Source organism: Dermacentor albipictus, chromosome 1 (genome assembly GCF_038994185.2).
Source record: "Dermacentor albipictus isolate Rhodes 1998 colony chromosome 1, USDA_Dalb.pri_finalv2, whole genome shotgun sequence".
NCBI lineage: Eukaryota > Metazoa > Arthropoda > Arachnida > Ixodida > Ixodidae > Dermacentor > Dermacentor albipictus.
This window is the reverse complement of record NC_091821.1, coordinates 337,125,473-337,146,082: the sequence shown is the minus strand read 5'-3', so window position 1 is coordinate 337,146,082 and position 20,610 is coordinate 337,125,473. Positions and strand designations below refer to the sequence as shown.

The window sequence follows — 20,610 nt, the reverse complement described above, 5'->3', positions numbered from 1 at the left end:
TAACCGGGTCGGCGTCCTCCCCGAAAGCTCAAAATGGCCTGTTTAAAGCGAAAGGCTTAATGCACCCTTTCCAAATAGCTCCCGCCACGTCGTATCTTGAATGCCAGCAGAGGAATCGAGAGCAGGAATAACCGTGGCAGTTCAGGTGGTGGAGTGGCGAATATTTTTGGACAGTCGCTACTAATATTGAACTATGCAGGATATTTTTAATGTTGAAGGTATATTGTGTAAAACTTATTACGAAAAGAGGAGTTATGTCATTGGGTCTATTTATCGGTCACCCACCACTTCCACTGCTGTTCTTCATGAATTAAATAACTATATTGAGGCCCATGTAAAACCAGGAGATCAGTTTAATTTGGCGAGAGATTTTAGTTAGCTACATATTCATTGGCCCTCCTTCGCTTTGAACCACCCTAACGACAAGATCGGTAAAAAGAGGATCGATATCGCATTTTCTTTTGACATTTCAAGTTGTCAATAAATTCACCAGAATTCAGGGAAACTCTTGTTCAATACTAGATCTTTTTTTTTGTAAGTGGGGCACATACTGCTCAGGCTAGCTGTGATGTTATCGCCGGAATATCTGATCATCAGGCTGTGATGCTAGCCCTCTCTGATGTTGTTTTAAGAAAAAATTCGAAGAGGGTCTCTTTCTCCAATTTTTCACATGCAGATGATGCTTCAGTATTGGACTTGCTTTCATTTGAATGTGATTCTTTAGTAGTACTGCTGATATTCATTGTTTATGGAATAGTTTTAAGAACGTCATAAATAAGTGCATTGAACGATTCTTTCCACGGATTGTAACGAGATCGAAAGGAAAGAACCCCTAGATTTTTCGGGACACGTTGCAGTTGCAAAAACTAGAATGGTTCGAAAATAAAGAACGCAGTTCTAATGATGTAGGTGCTCACCAGCAGCGAATAACTGAACTTTCTTCTCAAGCCAAGACAAATGTTTTGGCTGACAGGGAACGCTATTTCGGCGAGCAGCTTCCCAACTTCATATCGCCGTCTCCTGAGAGGTTCTGGAGTCTGATTTCCCCAAATACTGCGATCAGTGATGTTTTTGAAATTAAAGGTGTAGAAACTAGCGACCGTTTTTCTATTTCTAATGCTTTCAATCCTCATTTTAAATCTGTTTTCACTAAGGTAACGCAGTCCTCGAGTGTTTTGTTGTGCCGTGTTCACCTATATCTGACATTATGATTAGTGAGCAGATTATTTAAAAAAAATTGCTTCTGCCACTTGATGTAAAAAAAATCTGCTGGACCGGATGGAATGCGGAATGAGTTCTCGAACGTTATGCAGAGTAGGTTGCAAAGTATCTGACAATTCTATTCTCTAAATCTTTGAGTGAGAGCCGAGTGCCAGAGTCAAGCCCCTTCACATTGCGTTTATAATTATCGCCCAATTTCCTTAATTTCAACTTCACGTGAAATTCTTGAACATATAACACATAAGCATATTTAAGAATTTTCGGATAAGTACAATATCTTATCAAGTTCTCAACATGCATTCAGGAAAGGGTTCTCTACTTGCACTCAGTAACTACCATACATGATTTCGCTCAAGCTATAAATTCCGGAAAACAGAGTGATGCAATTTTTATGGATTTCGCTGAAGCTTTTGATAAAGTCTCTCACAATAAACTACTCTTTAAATTAGATATAATGTTTAAAAACTCTCAGCTTGTAAATTGGATTTCTGCTTATCTCTCAAATCGAAAACAGTATGTTTCCTTTAATGATCAATGTTCTAACACAGTACCAGTTGACTGTGGTTGACTCACGGCTCTGTGCTCAGTCCCCTTTTGTTTCCTTATTTATAAATGATATTATGCAAGACACACCTGTAAAAATTAAATTATATGCAGATGACTGCATCCTTTACTCGGAAATCTCAAACCAGCAAGGTCAAATACTCTTGAACGAGGCACTTTAATTGGTTATTCGTTGTTGTAATGAATGGCAAATGTCTGTTAATTTTGAAGAGACAGCTTTCATGAAAATTCCCCATAAACGTAATGCTCTTCATTTCACATATTCAGCATGTAGTGTCTTTCAGTTAGAAGTGGATCACTACAAGTATTGTGGTCTTCGGATTTCACATAATCTTAGCTGGACGAAACGCATAAGTGCCGTAATTAGCTCATCATACTACGAACTATTTTATCTAAGCCGAGCTCTCGAACTTTTTCTGCTCCCGCTGTTTGAATTATTGCGTTTAAGGCAATTGTTGAACCAAGTTTAGATTACGCACCTACAATTTGGTACCCGTGCACTAAGAAACATGTTAACCAAATTGAAGAAATGCAAAAGAGAGCGGTAAGATTTATTTATGGCAGCTTTGGGTGAACTCCCATCACATGTTTGTTAGAAAATAAATGCCAACCTTCCAACACTAGCGCAAAGAAATCGTGTTTTGAGATTGAAATTTTTCTTTCAGCTAGTTAAGGGCAGAAATATCGCATATAATTTCTTTTTCTACTGGATACGCCACAAGGCAGAGACACGCCTTGAACATTACTTTTACCACTCCAAATAACACCTTTGAGTATTCGTATTTTCCTAGGACAATAACTGAATGGAATAAACTTACTGATGAATTCGTTTCACAAAAATCCTTAAACCTTTTCCTTTACACCTACAGCAAGGACTTGTCTCGCATGACGCGCTAAGCTTATTCTGTTCTCTTGTGATTGGTTCCGATACAGCATTGTGTTTACATTGCCAAATTATGTACTTCCTTTCCGTGTATTTCTTTTATTGTTACGGTTGTTTGCCCATTTGCAAAACCCAACAAATGTAGCTTCACTCTTAAAACCCCAAATCGGGGTTGCAGTATTGATAAATATATAAAAAATAAATCAATTTTTATCCTTGTGCTTAAAATAGTGCTACCGCCCGTCTCACGAAGGCTGCTCTTGGACACGCGGCATATTAATTGGAATCCCGTGATCACGGCGCTAGTGTAAAGAATTTGTGGCTTTTAAATTCATTTGCTCGCGCACTTTTTACCTATGTTCACAATGGTGGGAGGGGTGTCGCATGTCGGTGATAGTTAAAACACGTACTCACCACAGACTGGATGCGTGATTTCGCCAAACCGAGAACGATCCATCCAATTTTCGGAAAGTGAGAATGCGTTGATACCCTAGTGCAGAAAGAGCGGTTAATTCATCTCAGTGGAGATAGGCAGAGGTAAAGTATTATCTTTTTTTACGCGTGCTGTGATCGCAAGAGCTGTAAACATTATAAGCACGACACTTTGTTTCCAAACATGTACTTACCAGGTTATTGATAGCATTGGTAAACAATTTACGAGGTATTCCTGCGTTAAAGATGTACTCGCCGGCGCTTAAGGACCATCCCGTTCTCTCTCCCTATGGCGCCGCGACTTGAATACTGGACTGCGCACGCGGAACTGTGCTTTGATCCTGAGACGCCAAGTGGCTTTGTGCAGAGTAACTGTCGCCTGAAAGTCTCCTACTGTATTCTCACGCTCGTGGCACTGCTGTTCAATAACTTAAGGCAAGCAGGCGAATGCGTGATGTGCGATGCCCGTAGCACTGCAGTGTGATAGTATACCCAGCGTAGTCTGCGTGGCTGCCCGCTAGACAGTGTGTGCCAGGTTTAGCATGCTTAAGCAATCATCTTGAACTCGCCGGCGGCTGCATTTCTGCTGGCTGGTCGGAGCAGAAAGCATAAAAGCATGACTTTATTATCACTGACCAGGCGCGTACCCAGGATTTTTTTTTCGGAAGGGGGGAGGGGGAGGGTGCCCAGCCTAAGGCAAACTTTTCTGTGCAAAAGAAGGGGAGGGGGGGTTGCTTTACTAGTACAAATGTGAATGCCCACCGTCCACCATAAAGACGCGTAAACCCGCAAATGAGAAATAAGGTGTATGTCACATGCACGCGCCTGTGAGATACACCTCTCCTTTGCTTGACAAACAAGGAACCAGACAAAATGGACTAGCGAAGGAAAGAAGCGCAGGAAGAACACTTTCAAGAAGAAGTAAACAAGCGAAAGTGTAAAATAAAGAGTTGTAGTAGCAATTTTTAAAGCAGATCTGGTAGAGTTATAGAGAAATATATATTTGTGGAACCATCACAGTTCTTTTGGATCCCTCGTTTATTGCTCTACCAAGTGGCGAAACCGACACGTATTGTTGTTTGGGAAGTTACGTAACGATGCGTGGCCGCCAATCACGTAGAGCGCAGGACACTGCGGTTCTAGGCGTAGTGCGCCCACCGCGGACGGTTAGAAAAACATCCACATTAGCACAGTAGAGAAGTGGCAACGCCAGGAGGCTCGAGTGATAACTTTAGAAGCTGAGCAAAACGTTAACAAGGTGAATGCAGGAGCTATAGAAGCGTCATTCAAAACACACGGAATTATTCTCCACTTACGGCGGCGTTTTCTCTAGTTCCTTTTTGAATAAACAGATATTGATCGATAAATATTTTCACAAACAGCGGTTAAATTTGTTAATTTTCGCTTTTCCTTCCTGTTTGGCTGTTGCCTTGGCTCTCTCCCTTAGTAGATCGCTTAATTTCTCAACTCCTTGCGACTCTTGTTTCCAGTTACCAAATTTGCCCGAAAAGTCCTGCACAATTAGAGAAAAGCTGTATGACATAACGTGTGAGAGTCATATTGCTTATGGGTTTAACGGTTATCGCAGAGTTTGATGATGGACGCTGTTTCCACATTATTTTATTTTCCACCTTATCTAACCCCTATCCCAGGTATATGGTTCCGAGGATCTGCCAGCGTGGCGGCGAGCCGTCATGCGAGGAAATAATGAAGCAAAAGGAAAAGCTTTACGCAACTGGCGTTGTCTCCACCCGCAACTCGTTCCCCGAGCATACAGACCAGCTTACGACGAATTGAATCCTTATCCTGGTCCCTGGATCAGTCTAAAGGAAGGAGGCTGCACTAACAAAACAACAGCGATGCGCGTGACCGTTGAATAGACGGTGACAACTGAACCCATTTCGAGTTAATTGTGCGGTCACCGAATCGGCGAGAAAACTGGCCTTCACACCCCAGGAGATGCCGATAACTACAGCCATTCAAAAGGAGTGAAAAATGCAGCAAGATATTGACCGCCGAATAGCTGTTAAGTCTCGACATTGATTTGGCGGCGCATTAGGAATGTGTGTGAGGAGTGCTGGCGCGTGTGGACAAGCCAATACGTACCGCTTCGAATGAAGCCAAGCGCCCTGTCTTCGTCCTGGGAAGAAATGAGATCTGCGGTCTTCAGATATTCGTAGGCGTACAGCGTTGGTGCCAATGTGATCATGGTCTGCTCACCGCACCCTGACGGCATCCGAAGTAGACTTTCCGGGCTCTTGACAGACGCCTCTAGCGCGACGCCCATGTCGTCGCCTGCAACATGAATCCCGGCAAACAAAATGAGCCTCAAGTAACAAGCACAATACAGCGCGGGAGCCGCTAAACTGGGAGTGGAAAGGAATGAAGACTAAAATAGCACATCAAGGTATCAATGGTGTACTAGCGATTATCGGCAATATAGTGCACTCTAAAACGAGACGAGTTATGATATACAGCAACTGCACTCGTGACAAGCGCTCCCGTTCAGAAATACTGGTTAGTGCGCTGACGGTCGGCGAAACGGTTAGTACAACAGGCAGCTCAAAGATGTCAGACTTCTTACGACCAGTTGAATAACATAATCGTGGGTTTCCATCAGCGATACACAGAAGAGAATTTGTTATAACAAAGAGAAAGCAGTGTCGCCTCACCGATGATGTCGATTTCGCAGCGTTCGGATCCAGGGATGACCTCTTGGGGAGATCTGTGAGGCCGCTTAATTTTGATGAGCTGTTTGCCTCCGACAGCAAACGTTTCTGTGAAGAGTTCGGTGCACAAGAACAATGAGAATGAGGTTCTGCAGGTAATATCAAGTTTTTACTATCGATAGCAACCTATAGTTAGCTTGTTTGAAGGCAAAGGAGATAGGTCGGCCTGAACTAGCGAGCTCTAGTCTGGTACTCTACATCAGAAAAGAGGGAAAGGAAAGGTAAAGGAGCGACTAGTGGTTATGATGATATAGATGAAGAATGTACAACCCTAATAGGAAGTTAAGTACTCTGCTGATCATCTGAAACTACACAATTTGCAGTGGTTTTCACTGGTTCCTTTCGTCCTCGTTAATGTCTCTTGTATGACATCACGCAAAAAAAGAAAAAAAGTAAGTGGCAGCAAAATACCGAACTTTGTGCACCTAAATGCCGGAGGCAGTAGCCATAATTTATCGAGGTGTGTAGTAGCTGCAGCTTGCTAAAAAAAGTGCGACGACGTGCTTATGAAGCGACGAGTGATGAAGGAGGGAGGGGAAACAAGAGGTGAAAGGCCGAGAGGTTAACCTATTCATGTGTCTGGTTGTTTACTCTGCACGTGGGGAAAAGTTTAGTAAACAAGAGAAGATTGCGAAAAAAAGAAGGAACGCAGCAGTTCGCACGCTATATAATTTTTCAACGAGTTCCGTTTCTGTTAAAAAAACACAAGCGCTTTTAAAGAAGTTCGGGTCGACGTCGGCTGAGACCGGTGTCTACGAATTCTGCCTTCCGTAAGGGTGCCGTTGTCAATCTTTTCGAGCGTGGTGCTGAGGACTTTGTGCGTTGAAACGACGACAATCACACAGAAAGTGCGCTATCGTCTCTTTGCACTCGCCAACTTCACATTCTGGACTTGTGGCCATTCCGGGGAGGTATGAGTAGGCATTACTAAAGGATACTCCAAGTCGTAGGCGACAAATGAGAGTTACGTCCAGTAACTTCAGACGGAGCTTCAGGTGAAGGCCCATGGAACAAAGGCGCTGGTTTTTAGAATGTGCCGAATTCCATTTGGCCAACGTAAGCTCGCGAGCAAGCACATGGAGCTTTGCCGCGGCGTCTGTTTCTGACATCGGGATAGCGACGAAATCGCCACTGTCCTGTGAAGATTGAGTGGATGCGTTTGGTTGCTCGTTTCCAAGGGTACCACAATGACCATGGCAACCATTGAAATACGACGTCAAGCGCTTTTTCAATTGCCCGATGGTAAATTTCTCGTGTGTCCGCGACAATTCTCTCGTGGGGTCCACGGCGTAATGTAGAGAGGCAGCTTTACCGGAGCTTGGCCAACCTGGGAAATGACATGTCCCAAGTACTCAACACTGGGGGCCAGGAAAATGCACTTTTCTAGCTTGAGCTTGAGATCGATGTCCTGCAGTCGTTCCAGGACATTGTGAAGGTTCTGCAGGTGGTCTCCGTCGTCGCTGCCAGTGACCAGGATGTCGTCCAAGTACACCGCCACGTGCCTCATGCCTCTGAAGAGGTTGTCCATCTCCCTCTGAAATATGGCTGGGGCTGAGGCCACGCCAAACGGTAAGCGCGTGTTGGAAGGGCCCCAAAGTTGTCGATATTGTGACATACTTCCGGGAGGCATCCTGGAGCACCAGCTGCTGGTAAGCATCTCTGAGGTCGAGCTTGGTAGCGGCGGGGTTGATGGTAACCTTAAAATCCCCGCAGATCCTGACACTGCCGTCTCGCTTGAGGACTGGTACGATGGGAGCGGTCCATTCAGACGTCTCGACGGGCACCAGGATGCCCTCTCGCTGTAACCGTTGCAGCTCCTGGGTGACCCCGTCCTTCAGGACGAACGGCAGTGGGCGAGGCTTGAAAAAACGTGGCCAGGCTCCCTGAGGTACATAGATGCCAACCGTCGTGCCGGCGAATGTGCCCACCCCTGGCTGGAACAGGGACTTGAACTCGGTTAGAAGCTGAGGACGTCTTTCACCGCGTGCAGGTTGGCTTGCTCATACTCTGGCAGACGAACGCGCAGTGCCTGAATCTAGTTTCGGCCCAGCAGCGTCGCCGACAACCCCTTGGTTAAGTAAAGGGGAAGGGTTGCCTCCCTGTCGCCAAAGCCAACGTTGACCTGGGCCTGACCCTGGACCTGGGAGAGATGCCCGGGGTAGCTGCGCGGCATCACGCTCGAAGCTTCGACGCACTCGCCGGGGAAGGTACGCTTGAAGAATTTCCCGGTCATTACTGACACGGTGGCCCCTGTGTCCAGCTCCACGGTAATAGGGTGCCCACAGATTTCGACGGTCAGCATGTATGGCGGCCCAGACGACGGAACAAAGGCTGTGTGCCACATGTCAAATATCGGTGGGTTCTCGGCCACGACGTGGAGCCTGGCCGCGGAAGAACTCCAGCCTGCTGCCGCACGCCCTCGCCGCGTACCCTTGCGACGGCTACCCTGGCCGCGGGCTTGTGTGGTACCTAGGCTTGAGCCAGGCTGCTGCTGCTGTCCGTTGTTCGTCCTCCCCCTTTGGCATACCCATGCCAGGTGCCCAATTTTCACCCACGTGAAGCATTGTGCTTGAGAGAACTGGCACTGTGAGGGGGAATGGGCACCCCCACAGTGATCGCAGGTACTGCCCTTTGTCGCCAACCTACTGACCGCCGCTTCTGCCGACGGTGAGCCAGTCACACGGGCAATCTCGCCGGCGTCCTAGGCGGCAGCTTCAATTGCCAGCGCTGCCTTCACAGCGTCTTTCAGCGAGGGGTCGGGAAGCTCCAGGAGTCGCGTCTGCATGTCGGGTTTGTTGATGCCGCAGACGAAACGGTCCCGGAGCAGCGAGTCCAGCTGGTCCCCGAAAACGCAACCGCTCGCTAACCCTCGTAGCGCAGCAACGAACTGCCCGAGGGTCTCTCCTTTCCGGCGGCTCCGGTTGTTGAAGCGGAAACGCTCCATTAGTGTGGATGGTGCTGGGTTGAAATGCGAGCGCAGTATGGCGAGCAGCTCACCCAGCGTCTTGACATGCGGCGTGGCTGGCTTAAGAAGGTCGAGCAGGAGACTGAAGACGCGTGTCCCGCAGCTGGCCAGGAAAATGTTCCGCTGTTTGGCCTTGGTTGTGTCGTTTGCCTGGAAGAAAACGTGGACTTGTTCCTCGTAAATTGGCCAGGTGGACCCATCTCCCTCGAACGGCTCCAGCCTTCCGTACAGAGGCATGGCGGCAGCAATGGGGGGCGGTGTTTCGCCGCTCGCGGCGGTGTGGGACGATCCGTGGATACTCGTCGCCAGTGTCACGATCCGCCTGGGTTCGTGAACAAGGGAGGGCTCGAAGCACTTTCCGTTTGACAGACGCTCCGCAGCGTGGTGATGATGAACGATGACTGATCGCCGAGCAGCTGTGGTCGTCGGCGTTTATTGGGTGCGGTGACCAATGTTGCCTACCGAGCCTGGCGGGCCAATGAAAATTATGCCCGAGGGAGCGTCACATGCTTGTTACAACAGAGTTCATGTATTCTTCAGCAATGCTTGAGTGTCGCGTGCTGACGAGCACAGTCGAAGGGTGTTGTTCCAGAACTACAATTACGACAAGATTAACCTTAGTATTTCTAAGTGTTGCCTCCACGCCAGTTTTCCCCCTCGAAACAATATCTTACCTGAGTACTGGTGTTTAGCGTTGACGACGTGTCGCTCTTGCCGTTTCTGTGTGTTTTCTGGGTCGAGGATGAGGTTGAAGCTTTCCTGCTTGCGTACGCCGGGCGGCTGCAAAGAAAGGCGGTTACGTGGGGTATCCGGTGCAGTAGATATAAGCATAGCACATTCTCGAGTGGTGACAGTATCACTCAACGCTTGCGCTGCTGTCTCAAAAAAAAATTTCTGATGGCGCGTCTAGCTTTCCCGCAGGAATTTCTTAACCTAATGACGTCCCACCCAATTTTCAAATCCAAGTATACATGCAAAGATGGCGGGCTCTGTGAGGTACAAAATGAAGGAGTGGCTCCAGGGATATTGTTACGAGGAAGTGTAAAGTTTTAGTGTGCTTGAGTATTTTGTCTTGGTTTCAGCAAAGGCTTGGGCTGTAGTTAGTTGCAGAGAGAGGAGAGAGAGAGAGAGAGAGAGAGAGAGAGGTGCAAATGAGAGAAAGGCAGGGAGGCTAACCAGAGTTAAAACCCCCCGGTTTGCTACCCTGCACTAGGGGAAGGGAAAGGGGAAGTAAAGACGGAAAGAGGGTGACAAAAATAAAAGCGTGAGAAAAGAAAATATGAAAAAAATGGCTGTGGCTTAGCTAAGGTTAAGCCCAGGATGCGAAGCATACAAGCCTTTATTTTAGTTGTTGAACCACTGTTTAGCCTGGTGAACTGCTGTTGCTTGGCTATATTTGGTTCGGCTAGACGAAGAAACAACTCATGCGTTACTCTGCTTCGCCTTCAAGAGTGGAACGCGACAGCGTTCCCGTCGACCCGCCAAAATGTGTAAGACAATGGGCTACGGCGCAGCGACTACACGCCCCGCATTGGACGCGGTGAGCGTCGAGCAACGCAGCGTTCGGCGCGGCAACGAAATGTGCGCCTGAGCAAGCGACGCACGCCTGAGCCTTAGAAACAGCTCGTTTCTAAGGCAGCACCGCATTCACTAGAGGCGCTTTTGTACCGCTTTGAAGCATCGTACTCGTGGCTCAGTGGTAGCGTCTCCGTCTCACACTCCGGAGACCCTGGTTCGATTCCCACCCAGCCCATCTTGCACTGCCAAAGCCACCTAGAAAATCAGTCTCTGTAGCACGCCGCAACCTTCGCTTCTCATTCCAACGAGCAGCTCTGTCTCCAGGAGGCATCTCACCTCGTGAGTGTCTAGCAGAGGCAAGCGCAGCTGCTTCTATACCACCGCGACGCCGCGAGCGACGGCGCGAGTTGGAGCCCCGTTTCTCCTCTGTCGTGACGTCACGGTGTCACGTGGTATTGAAGGCGACACCGCCGCGCCTGAGGAGCTGGGTTGAGCTCTCGTAATATGCTTCGCATAAAAGGACGGAATGGGGTCATTATAGTCTTTGTAATAGGCCACTGTCACATAAAAGGGTCAACAAAGCCTTGACCGACTTTCCCTGCGACGATGGTTCATGTCGACATTCCAAAACTGACTGTTCTGAAAGTGGCCTGTCGTCAAGGCGTGCCAACGCAGCCGCTAGTAACAGCCGGCGCGCACTGTATTGAGGACAGTGGCGAAGTACGTGTTCGATAGTCTCCTCGCCGCCGCAGTGACTGCAATCCGCGCTGTCGTCCATACCGACTCGGAAGGCGAAAGATCTTGTGTAGGCGACATCAAGCCACAGTCGGCAAAGTACTGCTGTTTCAGGTCGAGAGAGTCCAGATGGGGGTCGAAGTCGAAGGGATGGGTCCAGTCGGTGAATACGTGTATGCTTCAAGCTTGGTGTGTTCCATGAAGTTTTGATGGCGTCATTTGCAAGCACACGGATTTTCATTGCAGCGTCTGTTCTTGAGAATGGAATGAAGTCTTACAAGCCCTCCTCATGTGCAGATTGTGCTGCTGCGTCGGCATTTTCATTGCCCATTATGCCAGAGTGGCTTGGAATCCACTGTAACGTGATGTCGTGTCCTTGCTCGACGAGGTGGTGAAGCAGCTGTCTGATTTCTAGAACTAGTTGTTCGTGGGGTCCTCGGCGTAAGGCAGAAACCAAACAAAGAAGAGCAGCCTTGGAGTCACTGAACACGCTCCATTTCTTGGGTAGTTCTTCAGAAATTACACGAAGTGTACAACGAATAGCAGCAAGATCCGCGGCAGTCGATGTAGTCTGGTGAGATAATCGAATCTTTATGGTGGAGGGCTTTCCAGGAAAGATCACCGATTCTGCAGACCCATTTACCGTGGTTGAAACTTCAATTTATAGGTGATGATGCTCGTTGTACGTCTCGTACAGCAAGAGCAGTGAAAGCTGCTTGAGTGCTGGAGACGAGAGTTGGGCTTTTGTTCGTATTCCTGGCACCATTAGTCGAACCTTTGCTTGTGCCAAGCACCATGGTGGAAACGGAACTTTCGCTGGAGCTGTATAACCTGATGGAAGGTGTGCACGATAGGGCAGCACTGTTTCACAAAAGGAAGCACGTGGTCGATCCTCTGGCAGTGAGGCTAGATGAGGGGCAGGGGCTCGAGCAAGGTGTCTTACGTGTGCTCTGAGCGCTTGCATGACTATACGGGTCTTGGCTGGGAAATCGTGTGCAATGGCAATTGTTTCAGCCGTTGACGAGGACCGCGGCAATCCAAGACACACTCTAAGTGCCTGGGCCTGGACGCTTTCGAGTGTACGGATATTATTTCTGCAGTTGTTGGTCAGCACAGGCAATCTGTATCGCAAATACCCAAGAAAGAGCGTCCTGTACAGTTTCATCATTGCATGTACTGAAGTACCCCAGACTTTTCCTCCAAGAAACTTAAACACATCAGAAATATACGTCAGGCATTTCTTTAGGTAGGACTCGTGAGGACTCCAGCAGAGGTCACAATCAATGATTACGCCTAAGAATCGGTGCGTCCTGACATAAGGTATGCTTTGACTGTCGATAGAGACATCGTATGATCTCATTGGCTTTCCGCTAAACGCGACCAATGCGCATTTTTCTGGCGAGATCTTTAGGCCTTGTTCATTTAATTACGCCGATGTTGACGTGGCAGCTTTTTTAAGCCTGGCGCGTACTTGCGGCCGTGTCAGACTAGATGCCCAGACACAGATGTCGTCGGCATACATTGATATATTTTGAACCCGCCGTGGTTGCTCAGTGGCTATGGTGTTGGGCTGCTGAGCACGAGGTCGCGTGATCGAATCCCGGCCACGGCGGCCGCATTTCGATGGGGGCGAAATGCGAAAACACCTGTGTGCTAAGATTTAGGTGCACGTTAAAGAGCCCCAGGTGGTCGAAATTTCCGGAGTCCTCCACTACAGCGTGCCTCATAATCAGAAAGTGGTTCTGGCACGTAAAACCCAATAATTTAATTTTTTACATTGATATTTTAACTGTGTTCCGTGCACTGGGGAAGCACACTGCACTAGGGGAAGGGAAAGGGGAAAGTGAAAGGAAAGGAAAAGGAAGGGAAAGGAAAGTTGCAAATCGGTGCAGCGGGTGCTGAAAAACAAAATCATGAAGAAACAACGAAGATTTCTCACTTTCCATGTATTTGGATGGTAGCTCACGATGGTAGCTCACGAAGAATTTTTTTTTTATTCGCAAGGGCTTGCCGCAATGAGCATGGGAGAATAAAGCAAACGTCAACTAAAGGCTTCCAACTCTGCATCATGCCGGAACTGCAGCAATGTGTCTGCAAACTTATTATCCGTCACCCAGTGGTTGTAGTGTTCAGGTGGGTTTGACTTCAGTCCAGCCTGTTTCAACATCTTACATCTGATCTCCCTCATCCTAGGGCACATGCAAAGCAACGGTCAAACATCTGACATTGCCAGAGTAGCCGAGCAGTGGGGCGCGTGGTGCATACTACAGTCGATAGTACTTCGCTTCAGTCTAATAATTATGTCAACGCAGTTTTCAACAGCGTGAAGAAGAAGGCGGCGCTGTGATCATGACAAGTAATGAAGTCTTGACTCAATTAAGAAAAACAATTCAAATGTACGAAGTCATTTTCACCGGTGTGATAGTTCAGCAATGCCGACAGAGACGATTAGCTGAGTGACCAAAAGGCATAATTAACCGCCGTTGATTTCGAGCGCGGATTGGCCAAAATGAACTTTTGTGAGAATGTCGTATTACGATCGTTTTAAACATATTCAACCGCTTTCCTTCTACGCCGGTGGAGGTCGAATTACCTGACGCTCTATGCTTTCCCGTTCGTAGAAAACAAGTTTTCATTTCATAGTCAGTGCATCATTTCGCACCAGTACTTTCCGGTGCGTTCGTCTTAAGCGAAATGTCAAACTAACCGAGGTCGAATTAACGGGAGTGAATATATTAAGGTACGCATGGCTCACCTCTACCCTGAGCGTCACTTTAGCAGCGTCCTTGGCTGACGAGTCACTGGCGGCTGCCACATGGATCTCTCTTTCACCGGCAGCCAGTGGCACCACGGGGAACATCACCGTGCGCCCCTGTCCCTTGGGCACTGTGAGCTTGCGTACCGCGGAGGGCTTGCCTTCCTTGGCGCCCGAGCACACGTCCCTCGTCCCAAGCATCGCCACTCGCACCTGGGATGCCGGTCGATCTTCTTGCTTTATGTTCGCACTGATCTCTGAGGCGGGCATTAGGTGCCGTGATGCAAGACACCGACTGCTGTTCGTCTTTCACTCGTATTGCACATGGTACCTCCGTATCTAGCATGCAGCCTTCTCCGTCCTGGTATCCTGTTGCAAATTGTTGTCTTTACGAAAATGGAGCTTAATGCCGGGCTTGATAGCAGGGCTTGAGATCACAATAAATCTGCGCCAGTCGGTGCTTATCAAGTTTATTTTTACTCTCGCGACCAGAATTTGCAGAGCGCGGACGGCGAAGTGACTGACACGGAAGCTTTCATCCTTATTCGCACCCGGTATGTACTAACTGCGAGAACCTGGTCAATCTCTCCTTCCGTGGTTTCATTGTGTACTATTCGTCCATGCTTGACCATGATTAAAGAGTTGTCTGTGCGATTCGTTAATTGATTAACTGAATTACTGGCTGTATGGCGCCATAGTGCTCAACAAAGATGTAACATTCATAGAATATGTGGACTATATAAGCGTAATCGGCGGTAGCTGTCAAGAAACTCAAACGGGGCTCCGCCCTTGCACGCAGAAACAGAACACGGTATACTTAGACTTTCACGGCACACTTTCAAATAAAAAGATTACGTGTCGACAAACTTAATTGCTTAAGTAACGTTTTAGCTCACTCCCACCAAGAAGTTTGTTTTGATTTGCTAAATAAACATAGATAAATTTGGTAAGATATTTTAAGAAAACGCCGTTAAATAAAAATGTTTCCATATTTTAACATGAACTAAGGAGGTTTCATACATTCATGCAACTGCGTACTATGTAGGAATGGTTCGCTAAACATTCTGTAGACGTCTGCAAGACAGCTTGTTTCCTCAATTAAAGAGCCGCGTTAGAATTTTTGCACGTTCACGTTTTTTTGCTGTTCTTATAGTTTTTAGTCTTTAAAAGGGAGTGCAGGCCGACGACTTCGTCAAGGAAAAGACGAGCTTAAATAAAGGAATACGACCCTAAGATCACCTTTTCTTAAACATACGGTGCACCAATTTTATATCTAGGTGCACCAGACGGTCAAAGGCTGACGTCGAGTTAGCAAACAATGCTTTAAGCACAAGCTTCTAGATGGTAGGATGTAAACTCCGGCTGGCTGGATGACATTCATATGGATGGAAAGTACACATGTCATACAAGGACAAAGCAGAATACACTTACACGAGCAACTAGTACCCTACTTCGTCCTTGTCTGCTTGCGCGCTTTTCGTCCGATATGTGAATTCAAGGCGTAGCCAGGAAATTGATCCGCCAATGAGAGTCGTGGCATACCATACAAATTGAAGAGCACTCAAAAGATACATACCACCTGGTCACTCCTGTCGTAGTTGTACACCGTCACCGGAATTTCGACCTGCTCGTTCTTAATGACAGAGTACGGCAGGTTGACTTCGACGAATAACTTCTTGAAGACTCGAATCTCCAGCGGTTCGTGGACGCAGATGCCGCCGGATGGCGCCACACTCACGGCACTCAGCTCCCAGGTTGTGATGGTATCAGGCAGGGACACCTCGTAGGTTGTCTGCGGACCCTCGCTGAAATTTGTTGAACGCCACACACAGTGATAATCAGAGGCATTGTAGAAATCTGTAGCCACGCCCACAGTTCAGCTACGCGAGGCTTTCTTACACCAATGCATCGCTCACAGTATAGCCAAGATATTTTGTGTGTCAAAATCTCAGTCTTGTTATGTTGCTCTACTTGAGCTCGAAGCCAAAAATAGGGCAGATCTCGATGGCGTGACATACCCAATTGTCAATTCTTGAAATAGCCACGTCTCCCTAAAGTCCCGCCGTTCTTTGCCACTGAAGTCGAAAGCACTGTCTCCGAGCACGTCGGCGACTTCGGCGTTCGCTCTTCCGACGGGTTGATTGTCTGACATAAAATGGGAAAAACGGAAGAAGCCGTAAGGTGAGCTAGGCGAGCGCTACATAAGGTGGGTAGGGCAACAAATAAATGGGTGAACCGAAGCTAACTAGCCTTTCACACTTGCTGAGAGCAATATTATTTACGCCAGCTTTGTGCATATAACCTTGTGTACATTCCATCGTTTTAGTCGCTTTTATTTGAGCTATGCATTTTTGTCTTCATTTTAGTAAGTGTTACAACGCATCCACTACTCGGAATTGTTTTGAACAATTCAACATTAAAGCACTGGGACTTGTTTTAAAAGGGGTTGCGTATTTCCGTCTTCGGTTGGTATAGCTGAGCTGTCGTCCCAAAATGCAGTCGAGCGCAACAAAGAGTCTTCCTTCCCGGGCGGGGTTCGAACTAATGATTATGCCGTCGCGGGTTCGGTGTTGTTACCAGCGCACCTGGATGTTTTCTTATTTGAATTATCTGCACGGGCCAAAAGAATCCCAGAAAAAAAGAAGTAGGTAAACATCACGTTTGGAAATCAGAAGCCATTGCTATAGGCTGGCGTCACTGCGTTAAAATTCAATCACCGTGGTTAATTCTTTGACAGGCGGTAACCACTTCGACGTGCAGCGCTTATGTACATGGTACCTACTGTGAAAAGAAATGCTTGCATAGAAAGAGCGGCATAGAAATCAACCGCAGTCACGCCTACAAAAAAAAAAAAATGGCTCTGGCTTAGGTAAGGTTAAGCCCAGGATGCGAAGCATACTAGCCTTTATTTTAGTTGTTGAACCACTGTTTAGCTTGGTGAACTGCTGTTGCTTGGCTATATTTGGTTCGGCTAGACGAAGAAACAACTCATGCGTTACTCTGCTTCGCGTTGGACGCGGTGAGCGTCGAGCAACGCAGCGTTCGGCGCGGCAACGAAATGTGCGCCTGAGCAAGCGACGCACGCCTGAGCCTTAGAAACAGCTCGTTTCTAAGGCAACACCGCATTCACTAGAGGTGCTTTTGTACCGCTTTGAAGCATCGTACTCGTGGCTCAGTGGTAGCGTCTCCGTCTCACACTCCGGAGACCCTGGTTCGAATCCCACCCAGCCCGTCTTGCAAGAGTTGAGCCAAAGCCACTTCTCCTCTGTCGTGACGTCACGGTGTCACGTGGTATTCAAGGCGACGCCGCCGCGCCTGAGGAGCTGGGTTGAGCTCTCGTAATATGCTTCGCATAAGAAAAGGCACACAGTGAGCACAGGACAGTGAACGGCGCAAATGCTTCTTTCACTCAAGAAGCTCCACAGAAGCGGCGCAGTAGTAGAGGCATGTTTGCAATGCTCCATTTAGCACTTGATTCGACTTGAGTCTCGCGTAATAAACTCTGTGGTTGAAAGAATTGGAGTGCAATGACGTCGCAAAGTGAAAAGGGAGTTGCCGCGAGGCGCACCACTTCGCGCCTACTGTCCGTACCTTCGACTTGCTGGCAGCACGTGAAGAATGCTTCGACGCACTTGTCCGAGTAGAGAGCGCTGCCTGCAATCAAGTAGCTGCGCAGGGCTTCCTCGCGCTGCGAGCAGCTGCGCAGGAAGGGGTCCTTCTGGAGGCCACTTGAGCAGCAGTTGCGGAGCGTCTCGTCCTGGAATCCTTCCACTGGAGCAGCACGAGGCGAGAATACAAGCACGTGTAGGACCGCGCATGGAGTAATGTTGTTTTAAATGGGGCGCAATCGTTCTGGACAGTAATGCCAATTTCTTTTTCAACAACAACAACAACAGTGACGACGACGATATATTACTCACAAATGTTGGAGGTAACGTCCCGCTTTGCTCGTCGTCGATCATCCCCTGAAAAAAATAAAGAACATACTCGTTCTCATCCATTTTCATCATATATCGTTGACGTATAAAGCTCAGCGCTTGTAGCGCTTTAAAAGGAGCTATAAAAAAGATAAAATATTTGAATTTATTGCCGCAACTTACATTTAATGTAGGTGGTGCCTTATGTGCAAAGCTTGTGGCACGGAGGAAAGAAAAAGGCATACAGTCTGAGAGTTTTCATTTTTCCGCATGATTATCAGCCGCAGTGTTTCCGTTAGTTACCTGCCGTGGTTGATTAGTGGCTATGATGTTGTGCTTTAAGCGCGAGGCTTCGGGATAGAATCCCAGTCATGGCGGCCACATTTCGATGGGAGCGAAATGCGAAAACACCTGTGTACTTAGATTTAGGTGCACGTTAAAGACGCCCAGGTGGTCCAAATGACTCCGGAGCCCCACACTACGTCGTGCCTCGTACTCAAATTGTGGTTTTGGCATGTAAAACCCCATTATTTTTTTTTCATGAGCTCAGAAACGAAACGTTGCGAAGTTATGTGGCTTGCCTGCTCCGCCGTACGCTCTCTTGCCAGCAAGCACTGCGACACCCGAGTTTGCCAGTGCATGCAGCGCTGCTGTGCCAGCATCCAGTCCGCGGCCGAGGTCCTTCGCTTCCATGGACTGGAACACCTGTGTTGCACCAACAGAAACAGTGGGCAGCCACTTTTACGGGTCGGATAATGTTTTCTAGTTGAAAGTGGCAGACAGAGGGTAGATGGCAGCTTTACTTCTATACGTTATCGCGCGCTGATTTTTACAAACCTTTACTTGAGCACTCGTTCGTTTCTATCGGTTATTTACGTTTTTGTCGCGTTCGTTTCCAAAAATAATGAATCTGCACGTACCAAACCAAGCTTACGTTTTGTTGGAGGGCCACTGTCAACAAACAGCGAGCTGTCATGTTGCATTTTTGCTGTGGAGTACATTTTTGATTGCAAGCGATAAAAAAAGCTTCTGCTGCCGAGGGCCATCCGTTACGAGTTTTGAAATAGTAAAACTCACAAAACTCTCTGTGCGTTTGTGCGTTTGTGCGTTGTGTGTTACGTGTTTGTGTGTGTGGTAGGGGGGTCAGAGATGGTCAAAAAGTCGCGTAGTCCCAGCCAATCGACGGGACGTGTGCCCCGCGTGTGTGTGTGGTTCCTTGAAACACCCCCGCCACCAGACGGTGCTCACCTCCGCGCATCAGGATGCGCGGCGGTAGGGACATTTCCTGGGCAGACGCTGGGCTCTGTCCTGGAGCGAGCAAAAGCAAAGCTCGCGGAAAATGCCCACATGCGCAACCTTGTCATAAAAGCAGGTGGGTTAAAAGGGTCAGAAGTCTCAGGACTAGCCCAGTGCTTGGCGAAGGTGGTGGACGACTTGCGCAGCTGTCCCCTCAGGTGCAGATCATGGTGTGTACGCCACCGGAGCTGCGTATATGTGACCGTCACGTACAAAGAGCCGTAGTGGCGGCTAATGGGGCGATATGGAAAATGAGCCGAGAGAAAGGCTTCGAGGTTGTCGAAGTAAACAGGGAAGTGAGAAGGTGTGGTGGTTTTAAACGAGACGGGATCCAGTTCAGTTACAGGCTTGCAAGTGGGCTGGCGACTTGCTGGTCGGGCTGTTGCATTTTTAGGGGGTGCACGGGCGCCCAGGAGGCCAGAGTAGGAAGTAATGAAGAAGGTCCCCTAAGGGACCTCAGGATAGCATCGCCGTCAATAATAGAAAAAGTAGGAAAGCAAGAAAGAGAGCTCGCCATGCAATAGGCTATATGAACTTGCCGGGCGGCAGAAGAAAGAAAAAAAATTTTGGCAGAAAATGAGGAGCAGTTAAATAGAGAACAAATAGGGGTGTATGCAATCACAGAAACGCACCTTAGAGACTCGGAAGAGCCGCCAGTGATTGAGAATTATGTTTAGGAACTCGACCTCCCGATGCACCATCTGCTTTTTGAAGTTCTGTTATGCCTGGTGATCCCTCGGAGCAAAGGATGCTTCTCCGGCAGACGTGCAGCTGTCACGGGTGGTGTTCACGCATCCTCGTTCACTCAAGGCGACTAAATCATCATCACCTGAGTTTTATGAACAAGTAGTCATGTTCCAGATTTTGGGCTTTTCGAACGCCCTGAAATGACAGCTCACTTCAAAGCAACCACGCCGCCTTCCGACTTCCGCGAAGGCCGGTCTCCCGATCCTGGCAGATTGACCGTCATGAATAGGCCACTAATTGATGACAAGGTCATTGTCAAAGACTCCCGAGAGAAGGACGTCAAGGGCGGGTTCACAGTTTGCCACGTGGTTGCCTCGTATTATACAACGTTGCAGACAAGACAGCCGGCAGAGCGGTGGGACGTTGGGGACAGGAGGTTGTGAACGGTTCGGTGTTTGTGATTGGCCATTGAATTCCCTCGATGAGTGAAAGAGGGAAATAAGCAGCATAAAAAGCTGATCTGAACTTCTGTGAGACAGAGCCTTGGGCATGCAATAACTCTAGCATGTAGTGTGCTGCGAGAGTTGGAGCCGTGTTTGTAAAATTCAACCACGTACGTTTGAATATAAACCTTGTTTTCTCTTAGACATCACTCGGGGCCTTTCCTTCTGCCGGCACCTGGTCCGGCACCATCCACGAAACCTTCGTGAGCGCACTGACCCCCGACTTCACAAAAGCGGCATCTTTCTTCTAGCTGTAAAAGCTCTGCTCGGAGAAGGTTTAAAGTGTTCACTAAAATCGTTATGAAATTTCTGTTGCACATTTATGTTGAATTTCTATGGGACTGAAGATATTTTCTGTTGACATTCAATTGCTATACATGCATGACTTTTGCCAGGGGAAAGAGA

The 20,610-nt window shown here is 48.0% G+C and overlaps 1 protein-coding gene across 8 annotated transcripts in view; it reads right to left on the bottom strand.

Annotated features, from left to right (window-relative positions):
* LOC135895734 (venom factor-like) overlaps positions 1 to 20,610 on the bottom strand; it is a 148,156-nt gene that overhangs the window by 99,051 nt on the left and 28,495 nt on the right. For all 8 annotated transcript variants that reach the window (XR_011511316.1, XR_011511318.1, XR_011511319.1 and 5 more), the window contains exons 15-24: positions 18,301 to 18,424; positions 17,723 to 17,767; positions 17,394 to 17,573; positions 15,821 to 15,947; positions 15,379 to 15,607; positions 13,803 to 14,015; positions 9,469 to 9,574; positions 5,773 to 5,877; positions 5,207 to 5,395; positions 3,083 to 3,158 (exon numbers count right to left, since the gene is read on the bottom strand). Coding sequence is in view for 4 of the 8 variants with exons in the window: in XM_070531692.1 (XP_070387793.1) it covers positions 3,083 to 3,158; positions 5,207 to 5,395; positions 5,773 to 5,877; positions 9,469 to 9,574; positions 13,803 to 14,015; positions 15,379 to 15,607; positions 15,821 to 15,947; positions 17,394 to 17,573; positions 17,723 to 17,767; positions 18,301 to 18,424 (1,394 nt within the window). In the remaining 4 variants the exon portion in view is untranslated. The remainder of the gene's footprint in view (positions 1 to 3,082; positions 3,159 to 5,206; positions 5,396 to 5,772; positions 5,878 to 9,468; positions 9,575 to 13,802; positions 14,016 to 15,378; positions 15,608 to 15,820; positions 15,948 to 17,393; positions 17,574 to 17,722; positions 17,768 to 18,300; positions 18,425 to 20,610) is intronic.